Here is a 19,596-nt window from a genome sequence, read left to right as displayed (position 1 = left end):
AAAAAACTAAAAGCAAACTTGAAAGAACAGAAATTGGGTGGGTGCAGGAAGAAAAAAATCTCATCTACTGAGCATTCCTAATTTAGCTCTACTACTTCAGAAAGTCTCTATCCATATCTGACATCTAGGTGGGGTTGTAATTTAAAGTTGAGTTATCACACTTGTCAGGAAGCATGTGTGATTTAAAGGATATAATAGTAACATCATTGTTTTTTCAGATCTAGGTTGGAATTTACCCTTGACAAATAACAAAATGATGAGTGATGCAAGTGACATGTTGGCTGCGGCGTTGGAGCAGATGGATGGGATTATAGCAGGTAATCTGTGTCCTCTGAAAGATGGAACCATGATATTTACTCTGTGTTCTTGGCTTTTTCATTCCAACTCTTCATAAAAGAGTTACCCTTCCACTTTTTTATTTTCATTTATTGGCTGCTTCTAGATCCCCCATGGTTTCATCTTGGTCCCTCTTCATTTAAAAAAAAAAAATATATATATATATATATATATATATATATATATTTTTTTTTTTATTCATGAGAGACGGGGGCCAGAGGGAGAAGCAGACTCCATGCAGGAAGCCTGATGCGGGACTCAATCCCAGGACTCCAGGATCACGCCCGGGGCCGAAGGCAGGCGCCAAACCACTCAGCCACTGAGGGATCCCACTTCTTCTCCATTTTATACCAGTATTACTTACTCTCAAGCTTTATTTTAAAATGTCAAATTCCATTTCCACCCTAGGGTTCTGATTCAAGGATAAAGAAATTGCATCTCATGTGATTTAGGTGCAGCTAGTTTGCGGGCCACACTTTGAGGGATACTGCTGTACCCAGTAGCCACAGATGTTCTGATTTGTTCCCTTGAATTCAACATTCATGTTCCCACCAACCACTCTTACCTCTGTTTACCCTCTCAATTCTCTGCTAAGCTTTTGGTCCCTAATTGCCAATCATATATCTCCTTTGAAATAGTCTATATGCACATCCATGTCATCACATAAAGCTTTGAGCTCATTTTCTTTACTCAGAAGCCTCTCCTACTAGTCTTGTCTAATTTCATAACCTTCCATCCACGCAGTTTCTTAAATAGAAATTTAAGTCACTCTAAACCTTTGTCCCTCATAGTCCTGCTTAATCAAGTTCTATCACTTTTATGTCCCTTTAAATTCTACCATTCCCTTTTATCCCCTCTAAAATCTGTCCTTACCTCTGCCTCACTTTGTTCCAGTAACCCTCTCCCTTGGTGTTCTTGACAGTCTTGCTTTCCCACTCTAGTCCATCATTCTCTAGACCACCAGGATTTCCTTTCTAAAACACAGATTTGGTCGTATTACTCCCTTGTTAAGAATCTTGAGCAATTCTCTGTTATGGAAGTGGAGCAAAGAGATAGTATAGACCATGACCTCCTTTTTTCTCCTCATGACCAAAGGGACTGACCCATAGGTGAACTTTTCAGGTCCTTTTGGTTTCCCAAGGTCAGTGGCTGCCTAAGTTCTCCTAAGGTCTCATGTTATATTCTGTGTTTTGTCACAGGAGAAGTACCTTTATGTATTTAGAAACCCATAGTAATGAAGAGAGGATTGAATGGGCTAGTGGGTGAGGTTGTCATCCACTGGCTGGTCAGGGTCAAGATGCCCTTGGCCTCTACTGCTCCTCAATTCTAGCTCTCTTGGTCCCTGTTGCTTATCTCTTCTGGTCATAAATTTGGCCATACTCTGTCTTAGTGGTTCAAAGAAGCCACAGGTGTTTTCTTTGTCAGAGGTTCTTCTGTTGAGGGTTATGGCACGTCATAGTTTGGCCTCCTTTGTTACGCTTTATACCTCGAGACCAGATTTTAATTTGACCTCCTTCGTAGATTAGACATCTTGCATACTGTATTTAGTTCTTGGAATATCAGTTTTGAAGAAGTTATTGGCAAAACTTACCTAGAGGAGGTGAACACGAAGGCAGAGAGTTTAACAGCCACATCTGGTGAGGAAGGAACTGGTTAAGCTTAACCTGGAAAAGTATATTCTTGCTCAGGGCATGATAGATACTTTCACACAGTCTTAGGACTATTATATGGAAAACAGATTGGACTTACTGTGTTGCAGTTTTGGAAAATATAACTAAAGCCAGATCTAGGCTTTTATTAGATGTTATAACCTTAAATTCTTGGTGAAACTCTAGTCAAGAGAAGTATTTCTGGACAGTAGTTGAGGATTTACATTTTATAGACTCTGCTAGAGGAGTGTATTTGTTCTTTAGCCCTGGCAGTCAGGGCCAACATTAGAGTTATTTAGAAAACCAAGATTTCCCACCTCACGCTGAGTCGGTTGGTAGCTTTGTAGGTTGGACCCAGGTTTATGTTCTCCTATTAATATCAGTAGTTCTCCACTTAAGGTAGGAGGGAGATATGACTGGAAATATTTGAGGAGTTTTTCTAAATACTCATCTGTCCCCTCTCCTTCACCTTGTTTTGTGATGGAGACTTAGCGGGATGGAAGGTGACTGTGGACACATCTGTTTTTGTTTTTAAAGATTTTATTTATTTACTTATGAGAGACACAGAGAGAGGCAGAGACGCAGGCAGAAGGAGGAAAAGCAGGCTCCATGCAGGGAACCCAATGAGGGTCTCGATCCCGGGACTCCAGGATCAGGCCCTGAGCAGAAGGCAGACGCTCAACCACTCAGCCTCTCAGGGGTCCCCACATCTGTTTTTAATAGTATTATCAGGTGATCCTAATGCTTAAAATTGCCGGAATAGGACATTATAGGCTGTTTTGTTTTTAATGTTCTTCTGTTCCACCCTTTCCTTTACATAGCCTCCTCAATTTATATTTTTCTGGATTGTCCTCTCAGCGTTACATGGTTCCTGAGGGGATTGATTCAGAGCATTATGTGAAGCATTTAGCATTGGGCATAGCATATTAATGGTTACCATTATTATGGTTTTGCAGATTTTGGTCCAAATAATTTGGTCTAGTGTTAAGGAAGGTCAGTGGAATGGACTAACTGGAAGGAAATTCCTCTACCGATCATTGGAATTGATCAAGCTGTATTGCCAACCGATTTACACATTGGCTTGCAGTTTTCTTCCAGTTATAAGACCCTCAGAATAATGAGGTGATAGCCTCGATATCATAATTATTGACACCTAAATATAAAGTCAGTATGTATAACCAATAGTATGTATATATAACAGACCAGATAATAAAAATCAAAATGATGAAGAGGTATACATGAGTGCTATCAGAATGGGCTATAGATTAGTTATGTGGATTTAAGTTGTAGAATGCTTTCCCTTGTAAGTAATAGGGGAAAAATGGCTGTAAAACTGTTTTTTAAAGTTAATATTAGCAAGAACATTTGATGCTAGACTGCAAACAAAATCAAGGGAGAGAATGTTTATATACATGTATACATATAATTCATTGAACTTCTTCAGAGATTAAATTCTGGTAAATTAACTGGGAGTTGGTTCTGTTACCCTTATGCTGAACAAATTTCCACCTCAACCTGAAACTTCTTTGCAGGGAATTTCGAGACTTTATGCTACCTAAATGTTTATTTTTGAGAATACTTGGTTCTGTCCAAACTGACCTGTTCCCTTCTTAGCCCTTATTTCCATGAGGCCAGCACATCCTTCACCAAAGCTCCTTCATTATATTCTTGTTGTACCACACAATTGGTCTCCCAATTGGTAACCACAATTGGTTAGGTATTTGACAATTGATACTTACCATCAATTATATGGCTTTTATTTTTGCTCCAAATAACTATGACTTGGAGAGATTTCTATGATTGAAATATTTTCTTTTCCTTGTTGCTTGTTTTGAGTATTCCCAAATGAATACTTGGGAATGGTGACTGAACTTGCCACCCTCAACTTTGGTATATTATCTAATATAAATCCTGTTGTGCTCTCTGTGATTTCTATTTTTTTTAAACCTAGGATCTAAGGCCCTGGAATATTCCAATGGGATTTTTGATTGCCAGTCTCCCACCTCCCCATTCATGGGAAGCCTGCGAGCTCTGCACGTTGTAGAAGACCTGCGTGGGTTGTTAGAGATGATGGACACAGAGGAGAAGGAAGGTTTGAGATGCCAGATCCCAGATTCAACAGCAGAAACACTCATCGAATGGCTTCAGAGTCCAATGGTAGATGCCTGCATGTTACAAATCCCATGCTTTGAATCTTTGGTTGCTTGTTTCAAAATTTAAAGCATAGAATAGCTGATTAGCTCAAGGGAAAAAAAAGTACAGGGCAGCAGGTTTGCCTTGATTTTTATCCCTCAGTGGATCCCAATTCTTGTGAAGGAAAATTTTTTTTAAAGTGCTGGTAGTATGCATTTCATGGGTTCCAGCACATCACCTGTTTGTGCCTATAAAAGTGGACTAGTTTTAAAATTTTGCTTGGATGACCTGCTGTGACCCAAAAGCAAATAATCTTGTCAGGGAAAGAACCATGCATGTAATATGCTTTCTCAGTACCATTGGGAAGTTTACTGTAAAAGGACCCAATAACAATTCAAATAGGAAGTACAGTGAATAGATGCTCCCAAAAGCAGTGGAGGTGTACAGCATATTTGATATGAAGTGCCATCTAGTGGCTCGTGGTGATCATTTCAGTTCTAGTGTGCAAGTTAAATTGTAGAATTGTGCTTTAAATGTTCTTATTCATTGAACAATGGGGCCTCTTTCTAGGCATCCTTCTCAAAAATGGATGACATGGCAGATCTTCCTTTTACCTGAACACAATGGTAAATACCATGGGTTTAATATGTGTTGAACAAATAAAATCTAAAGAATACCACTAAAAACATTCAAAGGAGAAGATAGAAAAAGTGATTGTTTTGTAAGTCATGCCACTGAACAATAGACTTAAAAATGGTAAAAATTATCAAATTTGTGTATGTCTTTCACCACAACCAAAAGTAAGAATGTTCGTAGTGTGATAAGATTGGTCAGATTGTATCTTGTCATTAACAATGCAGGTGCTGGAGACAGCCGACCTAACTTTTGATTTTTGGTGCTGGCTCTTAGAAGCTTGTATGATTCAAGGGAAAAATTTTAGGCTGTTTGTCTTAGTTTCCTCATCTGTAAAATGGGGATGATAGTTGTGCCACACAGAATTCTAAGTCCCGTGAGTGGATTTATGAGCGCTTGTCAGTGAGCCTGGTAAATGAGGAGTCAAAAAGGTAATACTGAAGAGTAGATGGTAGAGAGTGGATAGAAAACCATGGGATCCCTTTGCAAAGAGGGAAAGAGAGTGTTGGCTCCAGTTACACATTACTCATACATAGTTCACTTTTTTGACAAGAGTACAGATGTTTTTCAGACTGTGGAGAAGCTTCCACAGTATTTTAGAAAGACATATTACTAGTTGCATAATTAAGATTTTGTTTAATCTATGTTTAATGATAGCCAATTTGGGAGTCCATGTTGCAGTTCTAATTATTATTTTGCCTGGGCCAGGGAGAGCCCCTGGTTTCCTGTAGGATGCCACTTAATCCTTCCTGACTAATTTCTGCTGCCCATTTTATTGTTTCATAGGATCAGAAGCTGGAAGAGAAAAAAAAGTCACACTAGTAGTTTGTTACTAGTGAAGGAATATTAAATCTAAAAGAATCAGTTTGTTTTAATAAGGTAGCTATAATTGTTAGCCTTCTAAACACGAACAAAATTAAGACTTAAGTTCATTTCCTGTGGTAAAAAAAAAATCTATTAAATATGTCATATTTGTTCAATTACTGAGGTGGAATTCTTTGTTTTGATTGTGAAATGTTATCATGTTAATACAAATATTAATGATGGGGAATTACATGCTTTATCAAGCTCCAAGTTTAAGAGAGCAAATTGAAAAATATGTTGAATTGTTTGAGCCAGGCAAGCAGTTTCTGTTTACTTTAGGTCTAACTCAGTGAGTTGCCTAGAACATTCATACAGTGCTTTTCCCAGTAGATGAAGTTGAGGATCATGACCTTGACCAGGTCACGAAATCTCACAAGTGTCCGATTATTTGAAGGTTTTAATCTGAGGCATTTCTCAAAATCAGCAGAAATCACAAAAAAATAGTTTTCAACAAAGTGAGTACAAATGCGACGATGTAAGTCCACTTGACAAGTAAAGTGAAGTGTGCTTCACTGGCTTCTGACCTGACAAATCACCATATAATGCATTTCTGCCTTCTTCCTACATTGAAAAAAACTGGTAATATTAGTTGCAAGTGTATCTTTTTATTTTTATGTTTTAAAGATTTTATTTATTCATGAGAGAGAGAGAGAGAGAGAGAGGGAGAGAGAGAGAGGCAGAGACACAGGCAGAGGTAGAAGCAGGCTCCATGTAGTAAGCCTGACATGGGACTCTAGCCCGGCACTCCAGGATCACGCCCTGGGCCTAAGGCAGGCACCAAACCGCTGAGCCACCCAGGGATCACCCGCAAGTGTATTTTTTAAAAAAGTTTTTAGAACAAGCTTCATAAAAATAAAAACACTCATAATTTAAAGAGTTCAGGTCGGGGGGGCATGTTCTCTCCAGGGCTGCTGGCTATTCTCCTAGGTCCCTGACTCTTAGCCACAGGACCCATTCCAGTCCCACCATCCTCAAACCAACCCCCCAGCACCTCACCCCACTGCTCTCTGACCAGCTTCTCTTTTCATGTGTGCCCCCAGGTAATATTTTTTCAAACCTTGGCAAAACAAGGTACACCTTAAGGTTGTATTCTGTACATGTTCACAATTATCTGAGTTATGCAGTATCTCCCTGAGACATCCTAGCTGAAGTGAAAGCTGCTTTCCCCTTCTGGTACCAGGCTTCTGGTAAACTCCCATGAAAAGTGTCCATATACAGAGGACAACAAATGGATCGAGGCAGCAGAATTCGTGGGTGAAGCTAGTGCAGTGTGATAAGTGAGAGATGTTTTTTTTTTTTTTTTTGAGAGATGTACTTTTAATGAAATCCCTGGCTGCTGGTGTTTGTTAGGACTGAATGGAAAGAGATTTTGTCTGTTCCTTCATAAAACTGAATGAAGAAGGGATAAGTGGCAAGAAAAATAGGGACAGCATTTTTCCTTGCTCTCGTATTACCCTTCTCAAAGTAGAAGATTCTCTTGCTTTGTCTGCATCCTGTCACATAGCTGGCTTTCAGTAAACATTGCATAAATGAATGAATAATGGATGAGTGTATGAGTGTTGCAAGCTCCTCAAATAGGAGTGGGGTCTTAGCTTCTAAGGCTCTTCTGTTCTTCTTCCGTGTGTAACTCAGAGGGCTATGAAGTCTACCTGTGACCAGGATAATGTAGTCTCAACATGTATGCTTCTTGCCACTGCAGAAGCTTCAGGGAACATAGTGATGTGCATAAAAATAAAGTGAGGAAGGGCCAGAACCTGCCTTCCCCTCCTCAGGTAAGGTGTCTAAAAGAACCTTTCAGGAGACACTAAAGACATCTATCTAACTCACTCTGCTCTGGCCACGGATGCACAGATAAGGATATAATGGGGTGGCCACTGGATCTTGGCCATTGGTATTTTGGCACCAGATGCCCAAATACCTCCAGGGACGCTCCCTCAAGATATTTCTAACGAGACCAGCAGATGAAGCTCTTGGCATCTGCTGCTCTTGGAGACATTTGAGAGGCAGTTCCATTTTGGGAGTAGTGTGTCCTAGAAGGTGGCCTACTACTGTGATCCTTCTCACCCCAGAGCACTTGTTTTTGCTCTAGTTGGCTGTTAAGAAGATGCTTTCTGTTTCTGGAAAACATGCACTGAGAACATTAAAACCCAGAAGTAAAAGCCAAAGCCTGAGTGTGACCACATCTGCAATCTTGACTTGGAAAGTACAGAATATATTCAGGCTTAATCTGAGCTTTGGTCCTTGATGGACTTTCTGACAGCATTGCATAAACTTTCATCTTTTTTTTTTTTTTTTTTTTTTTAAGATTTTATTTATTTACTTGAGAGCATGAATGCAAGCTAGAGAGAGCACTAGCAGGGGATGGGGGGGCGGACAGAGGGAGAAGCAGACTCCCCACTGAGCAGGGAGCCTGACGTGGGGCTCAGTCCCAGGACCCCAGGATCAAAGCCCAAGCTGAAGGCAGATGCTTGGCTGACTGAGCCACCTAGATGCCCCTAAACGACATCTTTTCTAGGAGAGGGTCACGATTGGGCTTTTTAGGTGTGATGAAGTATATATATGAGATTGATTTCTCCCTTTGGTTTTCTTTTTGAGCAGATATGATGAGATTTTGGAATAAATGGAGGCTTCATGAAAACATTGTCCTTGTTGCCCTGGTATTATATTTACTTTTTTAGAAATTTCAGAAGTTCATGAATAAATAAAAGCAATCCTAATATATCAAAAAAAATTTTTGGAGGGAAAAATAGATTGAATCAGAGGTGTGAAAGTACACAGGAGTGCCAGCCAACCATAAGGGATGCTCCAGTATCTCCAAATGGCAGTGATGTTGCCCTGAAATAATTATTTACAGCACAAGGATAAAGCCTCACCACCTTAATTCCATCACACTTGCTGAGAGGACTGAGAAGTGGAGTACTGCAGCCTGGTGGCTTGATTGCCAACATTGTTGATAATCACATTCTTTGATTCTTTGGACAATAGCATATGAGATTCCTTCTAGTGTTGTTGGACCCCAGTGAACTGTGACTGTGATGTTCATGGCTTTTGAGTTTTTCTCCATCTCCTCCTGTTGCCGTGTCTGGTAGAGTACAGGCAATAAATGTCTGCATGGAGTGCTAGAGATGTAATGTTGACTAGGATGCAAGAGCCCCTTGCATGAGATATTTCTTTTGGTAGCTGGAGATAACATTTAATTAAAAGAGCTTTAGTAGGCTGCACCTTCCTTTTTCTTTCTTGATATGAAATTTTGAAAAATGTAATCGTGAAATAAAAAACTGGACAGCAGTCTTTAAAACTAATTTTAAAAATAAGTGTATTGACTTCGGTGGATAGTATGTGTGTGGGGGGGTGGGGGATACTGGTATAACACCAGTATATTTCTTAACATTTGTTGTCCATATGAAATTGAACTGATTTTCTTTTACCCATTTTAATTTAGCTACTCACCCTTCTGATTAGGGAATGTTACATTCAAAGTGAGCTCTGTGTTACAACATAAGGAAGTATAATTGTGGCAAATCACTGCCTGTTTGTTGATTTTGGATTTAGGACAACAGAGCTCAGGAAAGAAGAATGAAGCAAAATGAAGGTTGGGGAGAGAGAGGAGACAACTGTAGACCAATGCAAACCAACAAAACTAAGAAAATTAAAGGAAAAGCATGACACTTTAAAAATAACTGGCAAAACGTTCCCTCCTACCTTGAAGTAATAACAGTTGATACTGTGTGATGGGTACATAAGGTCTCTACTTTTATATATAAACAGATAACGTTTATTACATCTTTATACTTGATTGTGTATGTACTTGATAATTAAAGGAAATTAATGTAAATAGAAGAACTTCTCTATTTAGATGACAAGGGGTGGGGTTTATTGTACCTTTGACATATGTAGCATCTGTCATGTGAATTCAGGCAATTCATATTCCCAGTGTGGTTTCTGGCTAAGTTTAGGATTCTATAATTCTGTGAGGACTAGAGCCTTTTTGGACATTTTCCCCTTGTCATGCCAGGAAAATTTGGCCAACACCATGAGTTTCTTAAAGTATCACTGCTACTGTCAAGCTGGATCCCTTGCCCTGCTTTTCCCTCCCTAGGGTCCCATACCCACCCTCCACACACACTGTTAGTTGGATACTGTAGTATTAAAATCCCCAAGTTGATGCCAATCTTGACTTCAACTTTCAGTTGAAACAAATGTGGTCAATAAAGGGTCACCTCATGAGTTAAAGTAAAAAGAGTTATTTTGAATACATCTCTGGAATTTTGATTAATTTGGGCTGGTTTCAGTGCTTTGGATGTCAAATCTCAACAAGAGTTTATACTAAATATGTCTTCAATTATATGCTCACGACTCTTGAGAGAATCAAAAGAAGTATAAGATAGTTTTACCTTGAGGGACCATTAAGAATAAGTGACCAACTCTTGTAAGATTAAGCTACCTATGGCAGAATATGATGAAAAACTAAATTGTGAAGGACAAGACAAGACACAGAAGGGAAGCCAGTATAGAGGGAGAAGAGAATATGGCACAAGGGAAGGCGGAGGAGGTGGGAACTGGCTATGAAAAATAGATCTTTAGAGGCAGAGAGGAATGGGGGGTGAGTATTAGAGGTGGACACAAAGCCTTGGAGCGGATGTTGGAGAGAGGAATGGAAGAAAGTTCATTAGGACGAAGACATTGAGAATGGTAAGGATAGAGGTGATAATTGTAAGTCTCAGGGAAGCAGGAAATCAAGGTCCCAAAGGTTATGTGGAATAATGAACTCTTAGAAGTAGTTAAACTTAGTTCCCCGAAGACTGGCAGGAGGAAAGAAAGGGAAGATGTCAGAGGCAATATATACTATGCTTTAGAGAAGAGAATCCATAAGGGAGTTCATGCAAGGTAGTCTCACTTATACTCCATTAAAAAGGCTCTGAGAACACCTCCTAAACATGATAGAAAGAGGGGAGCACAGGCTTGAAGTTGATGATGGAGTACATGCCAGGTTGTAGGGAAAGACATGAATAAGTCTTGCTGAGAAGCAAGAGGGCCAAGTTAAAACCAAGCAGTCATTCATCTTGCATTCACCCAATGTTTATTAAACACCTATTCTTGCGTATTCAGCAGTCATTTGGTTCAGACTCACTGTGTGTCAGATGCAAAGGCAAACCTACTTAAAAAGAATGTATTTTGTTGGAAGAGAGGAACATGTATATAGCCAAGTCTAACCTGGTCCATTCAGGGTGAGGCCTGCTGTGGTGAGGGTTCATCTGGAATCTGTAACTGGCATATGAGTAATTCAAGGAAGACTTCATAGACCAAGCCCTGATTGAGCTGGACTTTAAGGAATGAGGAAATGATGGGAAATACTGTCCATGCAGAAGAAATAGAATTTATGTGTGAGAGAGCAGGCCATGTTTGGTGAGGTTTTGAGAGGTCTGGTAGGTAAAGCATGATAACTGGAGAAAAACTAGAGGCGGTAGCATATTTGCTTAATACAATTTACCTCTCTCTAACATTTTTTAAGCCAATGGTAACAAAATTGGCATAAATATGTGAATAAATGTGTGACTAGATTAGACCTTTACCTACTTGAATAGGTCAAAACACTACTTTAAAATTATGTAACTACTCCATTGGTGGCCCTTTTGCTTTATTTTGCTATAGTGACTTTTAGTGTTTTTTTTTTTTTTAAATTACTTAAACATTATGAGCTCTCATAAACATCACTAGTCTTGAGAAGTGTGAGTATGCTCATTGTGAGTCAATTTTTAGTATTTTGATTTCGAGATAGTTTTGTGATACTGATTTTGGAACATCTGATTTCCATATCATATGTAGTAGCTTCGTGAAACACTTCTAGAACTTGCTGTAGGAGCACTTCTAACCTTTCTATAATTTCCTTCAGTTAGAAGAAATAACTTTTGCTTTTTATCCTCAGTGGACAGAAACCTTTTTTTTTTCTTCTACCTAATGAAATGTGTCTGTTTATAAAACTTTGCTCACATGGGGTTTTAAAAGCAGATGTCTGCTATCGTTCATAGTCAGAGTGAAGAATTTAAAACTGTATACGGCTGATCTCAGCGCTTCCTTAGATTGAGAACATGTATTATACATCCTAGCTCATTTCCAAAACACTGTCCTCAAGAAGTTACATAAATTTCATTTTCATGGTTAGTCCCCAGGGTTGGAGGTCTTTTAGGCCACTCCATCCGACTCCTCCTAGTACTTGTAATTTAATTCTGGGTACTTCAGTTTACAATATGAACAGAATTATGCTGTGGTATTGCGCAGGTATGTGGTCAAGCAGCTGATGTTAAAAACTTCATCCACTCTGAATACACATTGCAGGGTTCCTAAATTAGCTTCTGATTCTTTTGTAGTCTCATGGGAAATCTATCTAGTGCATCTAAGTTTTTAGAAGCAACATCTAATTTTCTTTTTTTGTTAAAGCTGTGTGTGTGTGTGTGTGTGTGTGTGTGTGTGCGCGCGCTTGCTTGCACATACTTGCTTGCACATGCCTTTGTTCTCAGAATTTATATGGGAAACTGCATTATTTGGGAAGATAGAATAATAATATCAGTTACCTCTGGAAAATGATAGGTGTCACATCAGCTGTGTCCTGGGGGGTAATGCTGAGTTTGTGTTTCTCTGGTTTTAAATCTGAAGTTACTGCTTTTTTGATGGCCCCATCTAACCAATTTGAGCTCCACTGGCTTTTATTTCTGTTGTATTTGAATTGAGGAATCAGGAAATTCTATTGGGACTATATATTATATGATTTTGAACTATTTAAATGAGACAGGGGCCATATCACATATACTACTATGTTTCAAAATGGATGTTTTTATGTTGTCTGCTGTGAGCCTTTTCATGTGTCTCCTTAATGACTTTTATGTATGAGGCAACTGAGGAAAAAAAAAAGTGACCGACTTTCCCAATCTGTGCTTCCTTGGGCATTTATACCGTGCATAAACCTACAGGAACCTGATAAAAAGGGTGGGGGCCAGAGGGAGGGGAAGAAAGTGAGCTCTAGTCTGAGCAGAGCACCAGGTCAAGTGCTGTGGTCGCTGGATGATACCTGTTTACAGGCTCCCTGCAGGGCTTGGCATAACATTATACAGTCAAGCAAACTCACAAGAAATTAGTGAATTCAGGATGATTTCCATAAATGGCTCATGGGGACAGCTTGTCAGCGCTGCCAGGGGAAGTCACTGTGGCTGATGCCCAAGCTTTGAGGGGAAGAAAGAAAGGCTTCAGAGACAAAGGGGAGACTTGCCCTATGATTTGGACCTGAGTAGCAGGGAAGAAGCTGGTGCGAGCTGCGCGCCCCCCCCCCCGCCCCCGCCTCCCATGTAAAGGCAGGCATTTGTAGTCCTGGTTTTGGACCTTTGGAAGAGAGGGGAGGGACGTAAGGTGTACCAGAACATTACCACCGTCCCCACCCAGAATTAGTAGCACTGAGCATTGCGGGTGGGGTGGGGATTGGGGATTTTGTGCCCGACCATACACTCAGAACTTTGCATAACCTGGGTGTGCATCCACTGCCAATGAATGTTAGTAACCACTCTTCCTTGTAGGTCATGATTTTCTGCTTGATGAGAAGTTGTCTCGTTTGATGATAACATGCCTAAATGCCTAACATGCCTGTTTACCTACTGTGAGGTCAATGAACCAAGTTGCAGTGTTGTGTTTTCTAATAGCTGTAGCAATAGCTGTGCTGAATTCTATGCAGCTTCCTTGGATTGAAAACGTCTGCGATTTTATTTGCCCACAGTAGTTCAGTTTTCGAGAGAGTCAAGCCTTACACATATCACTTCCTTTTTTTTTTTTTTTTTTTTTTTTTTCCTTTCAGACAAATGGACACCTGCCTGGGAATGGAGAGGTATATCAAGAAAGGCTAGCACGTTTAGAAAATGATAAAGAATCTCTTGTTCTTCAGGCAAGTGTTTTTAAAATGCTGTTCTTTTTTCATGACATATTTACAAAGACCATTTTAAATTGGGGTGGCATATTCAGATCCTTATAGGAGTTAGACTGCTAATGGAAATAAGTACATTGGCCATCTGCACACAATAGGGAGTGGTGGGGATGGTGGCAGAACAGGGGTATGCTTACCCAGTCTAGAGTGAGCAGCCCTGAATCAGCCTTGTCGCCTCTGATGACAGACTCAGTGTCATCTAAGCTGATTTTCTGATCTGATCTGTCATCTTATTTGATCTGATTTTTTAATATACAGCAGAAATTGCAATTTTATACCATATATATTCATAAATCTGAATATTTCTGAATCTGAATATATTTATTTTTTTAATTTTAAAAATGGTACCATTAGCCAAACAGAACCTAAAGAGAGTAGTGGAGTTTGATTTATTGGCTACAGTTGAGTTTTCTTCTTCTTTATAATGTTTGAAGTGCTTGACAAATATTTTTATTTTGGTATTTTAAACTAACTAAATTGCAGTATATTGACTAGACTGGTAATCATTGGGAAAGACTCATAGTTTTCAATAAGCACCAAAGACAAAAGACTGATCCAGTGTCTCCTTGTGGACCTTTGAGTTACATCCTGGATTTGAACACATTTGTGAACAATGCAATCATGAAAGATGGCATAGAATTTGAATTCTCTGGATCCTTTTCTTTATTCTTCCTGAAGTATCAAGCTTGAATAGTCCTTGACAACTTCTCTTTCAAACATTAACTCCATTTCCTCTCTTAATCTCCAATACTACCTCCCACTCCCCTTCCACCCCCAGCCAAAAAAGATGATGTGTATACATGCCTGTTCACATAAAATGGTTGAATTGATATTAACTATTAACTATAAGGTAATTGCATTTCCCCAATCAGCCCTAACCTCCTTAAAAATTGAAGTGCTCAGATCAACAAGCATCACTTAAATAAGAATGTAAAGGATTGCTGTCTTATTAATTCATAGAATTTTTTTCTTTACAACTCAATGGGTAGTGACATCAATCCAGTTTTTTTGCTATTTAGAGAAATAAAGTTTGCAGTGGGACCCAAATTCTTCCTAATCCATTGCACTATTTTGCTCTAATTTATAGGTAAGTGTGTTAACAGACCAGGTAGAGGCTCAGGGAGAAAAGATCCGAGATTTGGAGTTTTGTCTTGAAGAGCACAGGGAGAAGCTGAACGCCACAGAAGAAATGCTGCAGCAGGTATGTACAGAAGCCAGCACCAAGTTGGAATTTTCTTGCTGAACTCTTTGAAGTGCTACAGTTATATGTTCTGTTCACTCTACTGCAACAGTCAAGTTTATGATTCACCTAGATTGGCATATTTTAAGAAAAACCTAGAGTAGCAGGATCTCAAAACACATGCACACAATAGAAAGTGTTCATGTAATTTGAATCCAGAATAAAATATTGATAGGCTTGTAGGTAATATTAATGTTCTTTTTTATGCTCTCCTAACTCCTAAACATGAGCATATATTTTATGATTAAGAAAAAAGATAAGTGCCATGTGTGATTTTTACTGGAAAACAAAAAACAAAAACCCAAACTTGTAAAACTTGTAACACAAACACACACACACACACACACACACACACACGTGAGAGGACCTGTAAGATTGTGGATAGGGTATGCACTGGAGGCAACTTTCTTTCTTTTTTTTTTTTTTTAAAGATTTTATTTATTTATTCATGAGAGAGAGAGAGAGCGCGCGCATGCTAGGCAGAGACACAGGCAGAGGGAGAAGCAGGCTCCATGCAGGAAGCCTGATGTGGGACTCGATCCCGGGTCTCCAGGATCACACCCTGGGCCGAAGGCAGCGCTAAACCACTGAGCCACCCGGGCTTCCATGGAGGCAACTTTGAATTTGAGTCCTCACTCTGCTATTTCCTTGCTGAATGACTTTTGGCAAAATCCTAAGCTCTCTGTTCACCTTCCTCGTTTGTTGAACAAGGATGATCTTTGGGTTATCTTTAGGAGTTTCTACTTTTTTATAAGGTTGTTTTGAGGATTGAACCACTTAAAACATGTGACAACAGTACCTGGCACATGGTAAACATGTTGTCATCAGTGTTATCATCAGGCTTAGCAGCAATTAAGGTTTATATATATGCATCTATATACTTCTGTCTCCCCAGTAAGCAAGTATAAGTTTACTTCTGCTCAATGAACTAAAGCAAATAACTTTTTCAAAATTCGTCTATTTAGTGATAACTCTTCACCACATTCTCGACTTGATAGTTACTGCTTTGCAGCTGTGAGACACATCCATCTGTAGCTATTTATAATAAAATAACTCTTGAATGTATCTCTTAAATTCTAATAGGAGCTTCTGAGTAGGACATCCTTAGAAACTCAGAAGTTGGATCTGATGGCTGAAATATCTAACTTGAAGCTAAAACTGACAGCTGTAGAAAAGGACAGGTTGGATTATGAAGATAGGTTCAGAGACACAGAGGTAAGTGACACCCTCCCCTTATAAATATATGCATGTGCATGTATATATCTTTTATACGTATTTCCAGAGCAAGTTGAAATTCCTTGTAGGCATGAGGGGGAGGCAGTTAATTACTACATGCTGTCATTCATCTAGGCTTCTTTTTGAGAATAAACTTTAATTACATTGGCTTTTTTTTTTTACATTGACTCTTTATCACTAAATGTTAATGGCAATATTTATTATGAGACTTTTGAAATATTGATCGTTTTACTAGTCTTTATTTATTTTTTTTAAAGATTTTTTATTTATTCATGAGAGAGGCAGAGGGAGAAGCAGGCTCCATGCAGGGAGCCTGACACGGGACTCGATCCTGGTTTCCAGGATCACGCCCTGGGCTGAAGGTGGTGCTAAACCACCGAGCCACCTGGGCTGCTGCCTCTTTTATTAGTCTTTAGAAATACTTTCAACTTTATGACATTTGGAGTTCTGTCCATTCGTTTCTTTCTCCTTCTATCCAACCATATTGGTTTTTCTTCATTGTGGAAATAATGGGTTTAAGTGTATCACTGTACTAATAGTGATTTTTAAGTTATGCTAATTATTTACTATATAGTAGGTTGGTTTTAAAATATGTATAGAGAACATGGTTTCATTATATGATCATAAAAGTCAGATATTTAGAGTATATTTAGTTTGGCCTTCCAGTTTGGTCTATTCTACACTAAATCATTCCAATTAAATAAAGCTCACTATTCTGTGAAATTGGGGATAGATTCTACAACCTGAAGAACCCATTTTTGTGGTTAAACATGCTTTGTTCTTTGTACTTATTGTTAATCCAGGTCTTTTATTTGCCTGTTATTTGTTGTTGGGGAAAGAGAGCATATCCGTTTGAAATCTACTTATTTGGAAAGGAATAGCTGCAGGACTTCCTTATCTCCTAGGGCCATCTCTTCTTTTTTCTCTATTTTGTTTCCTCGGAGTATGGAGAGGTATCATACTAGATTAGAAAATGGGTACCAAGAAAGTAAGTATTAAGTATTTTCCCCCTTCTATTTTCATTTTAAACATTTATTTCAAACCAGCTATATACCATCATAATACAAGGTACAGTACGTGTGCTATCCACTGTGTGCAAGTCCTGCATAGATTGGATCTAGTGAGATTTACTCCGTTGCTATTTTCAAATTTAATTTTTCTGTCAAAGTTGAAACTGTAATGGAAAGTCTTGGCATATATATTACCTCCTCAGCAGCAAAAGGAAATCCCTGACTTAGTTCATGTTTTAATCTTCTAAATCTTCTAAAGCTCTCTGTCAGTCACATATATGAGTGTGTTTCTCACTTGAGTGAAACTGAGATTCTTAAAACAGAACTTGGAAAGTTACTTAATTTCCCTAAAATTGTTGCTTTTGTACTTTCTTTAAAAATCTGTTTGGAGGGATGCCTGGGTGGCTCAGTGGTTGAGTGTCTGCCTTTGGTTCAGGGCATCATCCCAGAGTCCCATATTGGGCTCCCTGCATGGAGCCTGCTTCTCCCTCTGCCTATGTCTCTGTCTCTCTGTCTCTCTCTCTCTCTCTCTCATGAATAGATAAATAAAATCTTAAAAAAAAATCTGTTGGATATTTTCCTCTTTTTCCTTTCTATCGCTCCCTGACCCCATGGCCTGCTGCATAAAACATAGAATTCAGTCAGCAGATGGACATCATGCAGTGGAGCTAAGTCTGGTGTGAGGAAAGAAGTTAGAGTATTTGGGGATCTAGAGTTGACCTTTTCCATTGTGTACATTAAGTTTAGGGGGAGTCTTAACCTGCATGACTGGTTAATATGGATCTGAAATGTTAACCAAACATTGGGACTAAATTGAAGTGGATGATGTGTTACGATTTTGTTTTAAGACTCCAGAGCTATTTATATCTCTTGAGTTTATCTCCTTCTTAAAAAAGATTTTATTTATTTATTTATTTATTTGAGAAAGAGCACACGTGTGTGGGGGTGAGTTGGGGGAGGGACAGAGAGAGAGGGAGAGAGAGAATCTCCAGCCGACTTCACACTGAGTGCAGAGCCCAACCTGAGGCTCGATCTTACAACCCTGAGATCATGACCTGAGCCGAAATCAAATCAGATGCTTATCTGTCTGAGCCAACCAGGTGCTGTTGTCTGCATTTTTTTATAAAACTTTTTTTTTCCGGTGCTTCCTTGCTTCACTCATGCATTTTTGATCATAAGCGAAGTGACCTTGTCATCAAACTTGCAGTAACTCAGTCCTTAATAATTTTCTAATAAATGTTCTACACTCTTGGTAAACTATTGTGTGCATACCCAGAGATTATAAATTATAATTCAGTCAATTTTGTTACATATGACAACAAATAAAATAGTCCACAAAATTAAAACTGAATTGAATATGCTCATTTTTATATTATTGTTCCCTTAACAGAAATAAAATGTTCTGGGGCACCTGGCTTGCTCAGTTGGTAGAGCATGTGACTCTTGATCTCAGGGTCCTGAGTTCAAACTCTGTGGTGGATCTGGAGCCTTCTTAAAAAAAAAAAGTTTCCCTGGCTGTTTCATGAATCCACAATTCTTTGTCTTAAAAGTTCAGATTATTTGGAGATTAATTTCTAAGAAAATATTGGAGTGGGGAAGAAGAAATATAGGCAATTCCAAAAGACGAAGGGTTTAAGTCTTGAACCTTGGAATATTGAGGACCTGTTTCCAGAAAGGGCTGATAGAAGATGCTTAGCATTATTCAACAGTGCCCCCTTCTGGTAAGAGTCCAGATGTCAGAAATTGAATTTCTGTGGAGCCTGAAGAGTTTCTCTGAGAGGGAAAAAGGAATAGTAACAGGGATTTTCTTTTTAAAAATAACTGAAATTCTGATGAGAAATTAGTTGGAAATAATTTTAATTCCATTTTTTAAGGTTTTATGTTAAGGAGCTATTTCCAGATTTTTTTTAGCTTGAGTTATGGGGAAATAGGACTTCTTTCAGGTTGGAGATTCACATACATACTTACAGTGTTGCCAGAAAGGATATTTGGGTAGAGTTTTAAAAAAATAGAAAAATTATCTCAATTTATAATTCTAGTTTCTTCAATTCTTTTTCTTTGCTAATTGTCACTATTTCTTTTTTTTTTTTTTAATTTTTATTTATTTACTTATGATAGAGAGAGAGAGAGAGAGAGGCAGAGACACAGGCAGAGGGAGAAGCAGGCTCCATGCATCGGGAGCCCGATATGGGATTCGATCCCGGGTCTCCAGGATCACGCCCTGGGCCAAAGGCAGGCGCCAAACCGCTGCGCCACCCAGGGATCCCAATTGTCACTATTTCTAAATGAAGTGGTAAAATAAAACAATACCAAATAGGCGTTCAAAGCTATTAAGCATGAGAAAGTGGAGATATATAAAAAAGACCAGACAGATGAAGGAACATCACTAAGAATTTATAGTATGCAAAGATGATTAATAAATGGGAGATAAATAAAAGAGAGAAACTAACTTTTCCCTTAGACTTAAATTCTGAACATGTTAAGGAATCACAACTAAAATGTTATTAAATGATGTCAGACAGTTCCTGA

General features: G+C 38.8%; 1 protein-coding gene across 50 annotated transcripts in view; it reads left to right on the top strand.

Moving 5' to 3' along the window:
- PPFIBP1 (PPFIA binding protein 1) overlaps window positions 1-19,596 on the top strand; it is a 167,242-nt gene that overhangs the window by 108,622 nt on the left and 39,024 nt on the right. For all 50 annotated transcript variants that reach the window (XM_072798543.1, XM_072798536.1, XM_072798541.1 and 47 more), the window contains 5 exons: window positions 219-317; window positions 3,937-4,142; window positions 13,456-13,542; window positions 14,669-14,782; window positions 15,905-16,036. In XM_072798543.1, coding sequence (XP_072654644.1) covers window positions 254-317; window positions 3,937-4,142; window positions 13,456-13,542; window positions 14,669-14,782; window positions 15,905-16,036 — 603 coding nt within the window. In that variant the 5' untranslated portion in view covers window positions 219-253. The remainder of the gene's footprint in view (window positions 1-218; window positions 318-3,936; window positions 4,143-13,455; window positions 13,543-14,668; window positions 14,783-15,904; window positions 16,037-19,596) is intronic.

Source organism: Canis lupus, chromosome 25, assembly GCF_048164855.1.
Source record: "Canis lupus baileyi chromosome 25, mCanLup2.hap1, whole genome shotgun sequence".
In the NCBI taxonomy this organism is placed as follows: domain Eukaryota; kingdom Metazoa; phylum Chordata; class Mammalia; order Carnivora; family Canidae; genus Canis; species Canis lupus.
The sequence above is the reverse complement of the archived record's forward strand: the minus strand, read 5'-3'. Positions and strand labels throughout refer to the sequence as shown.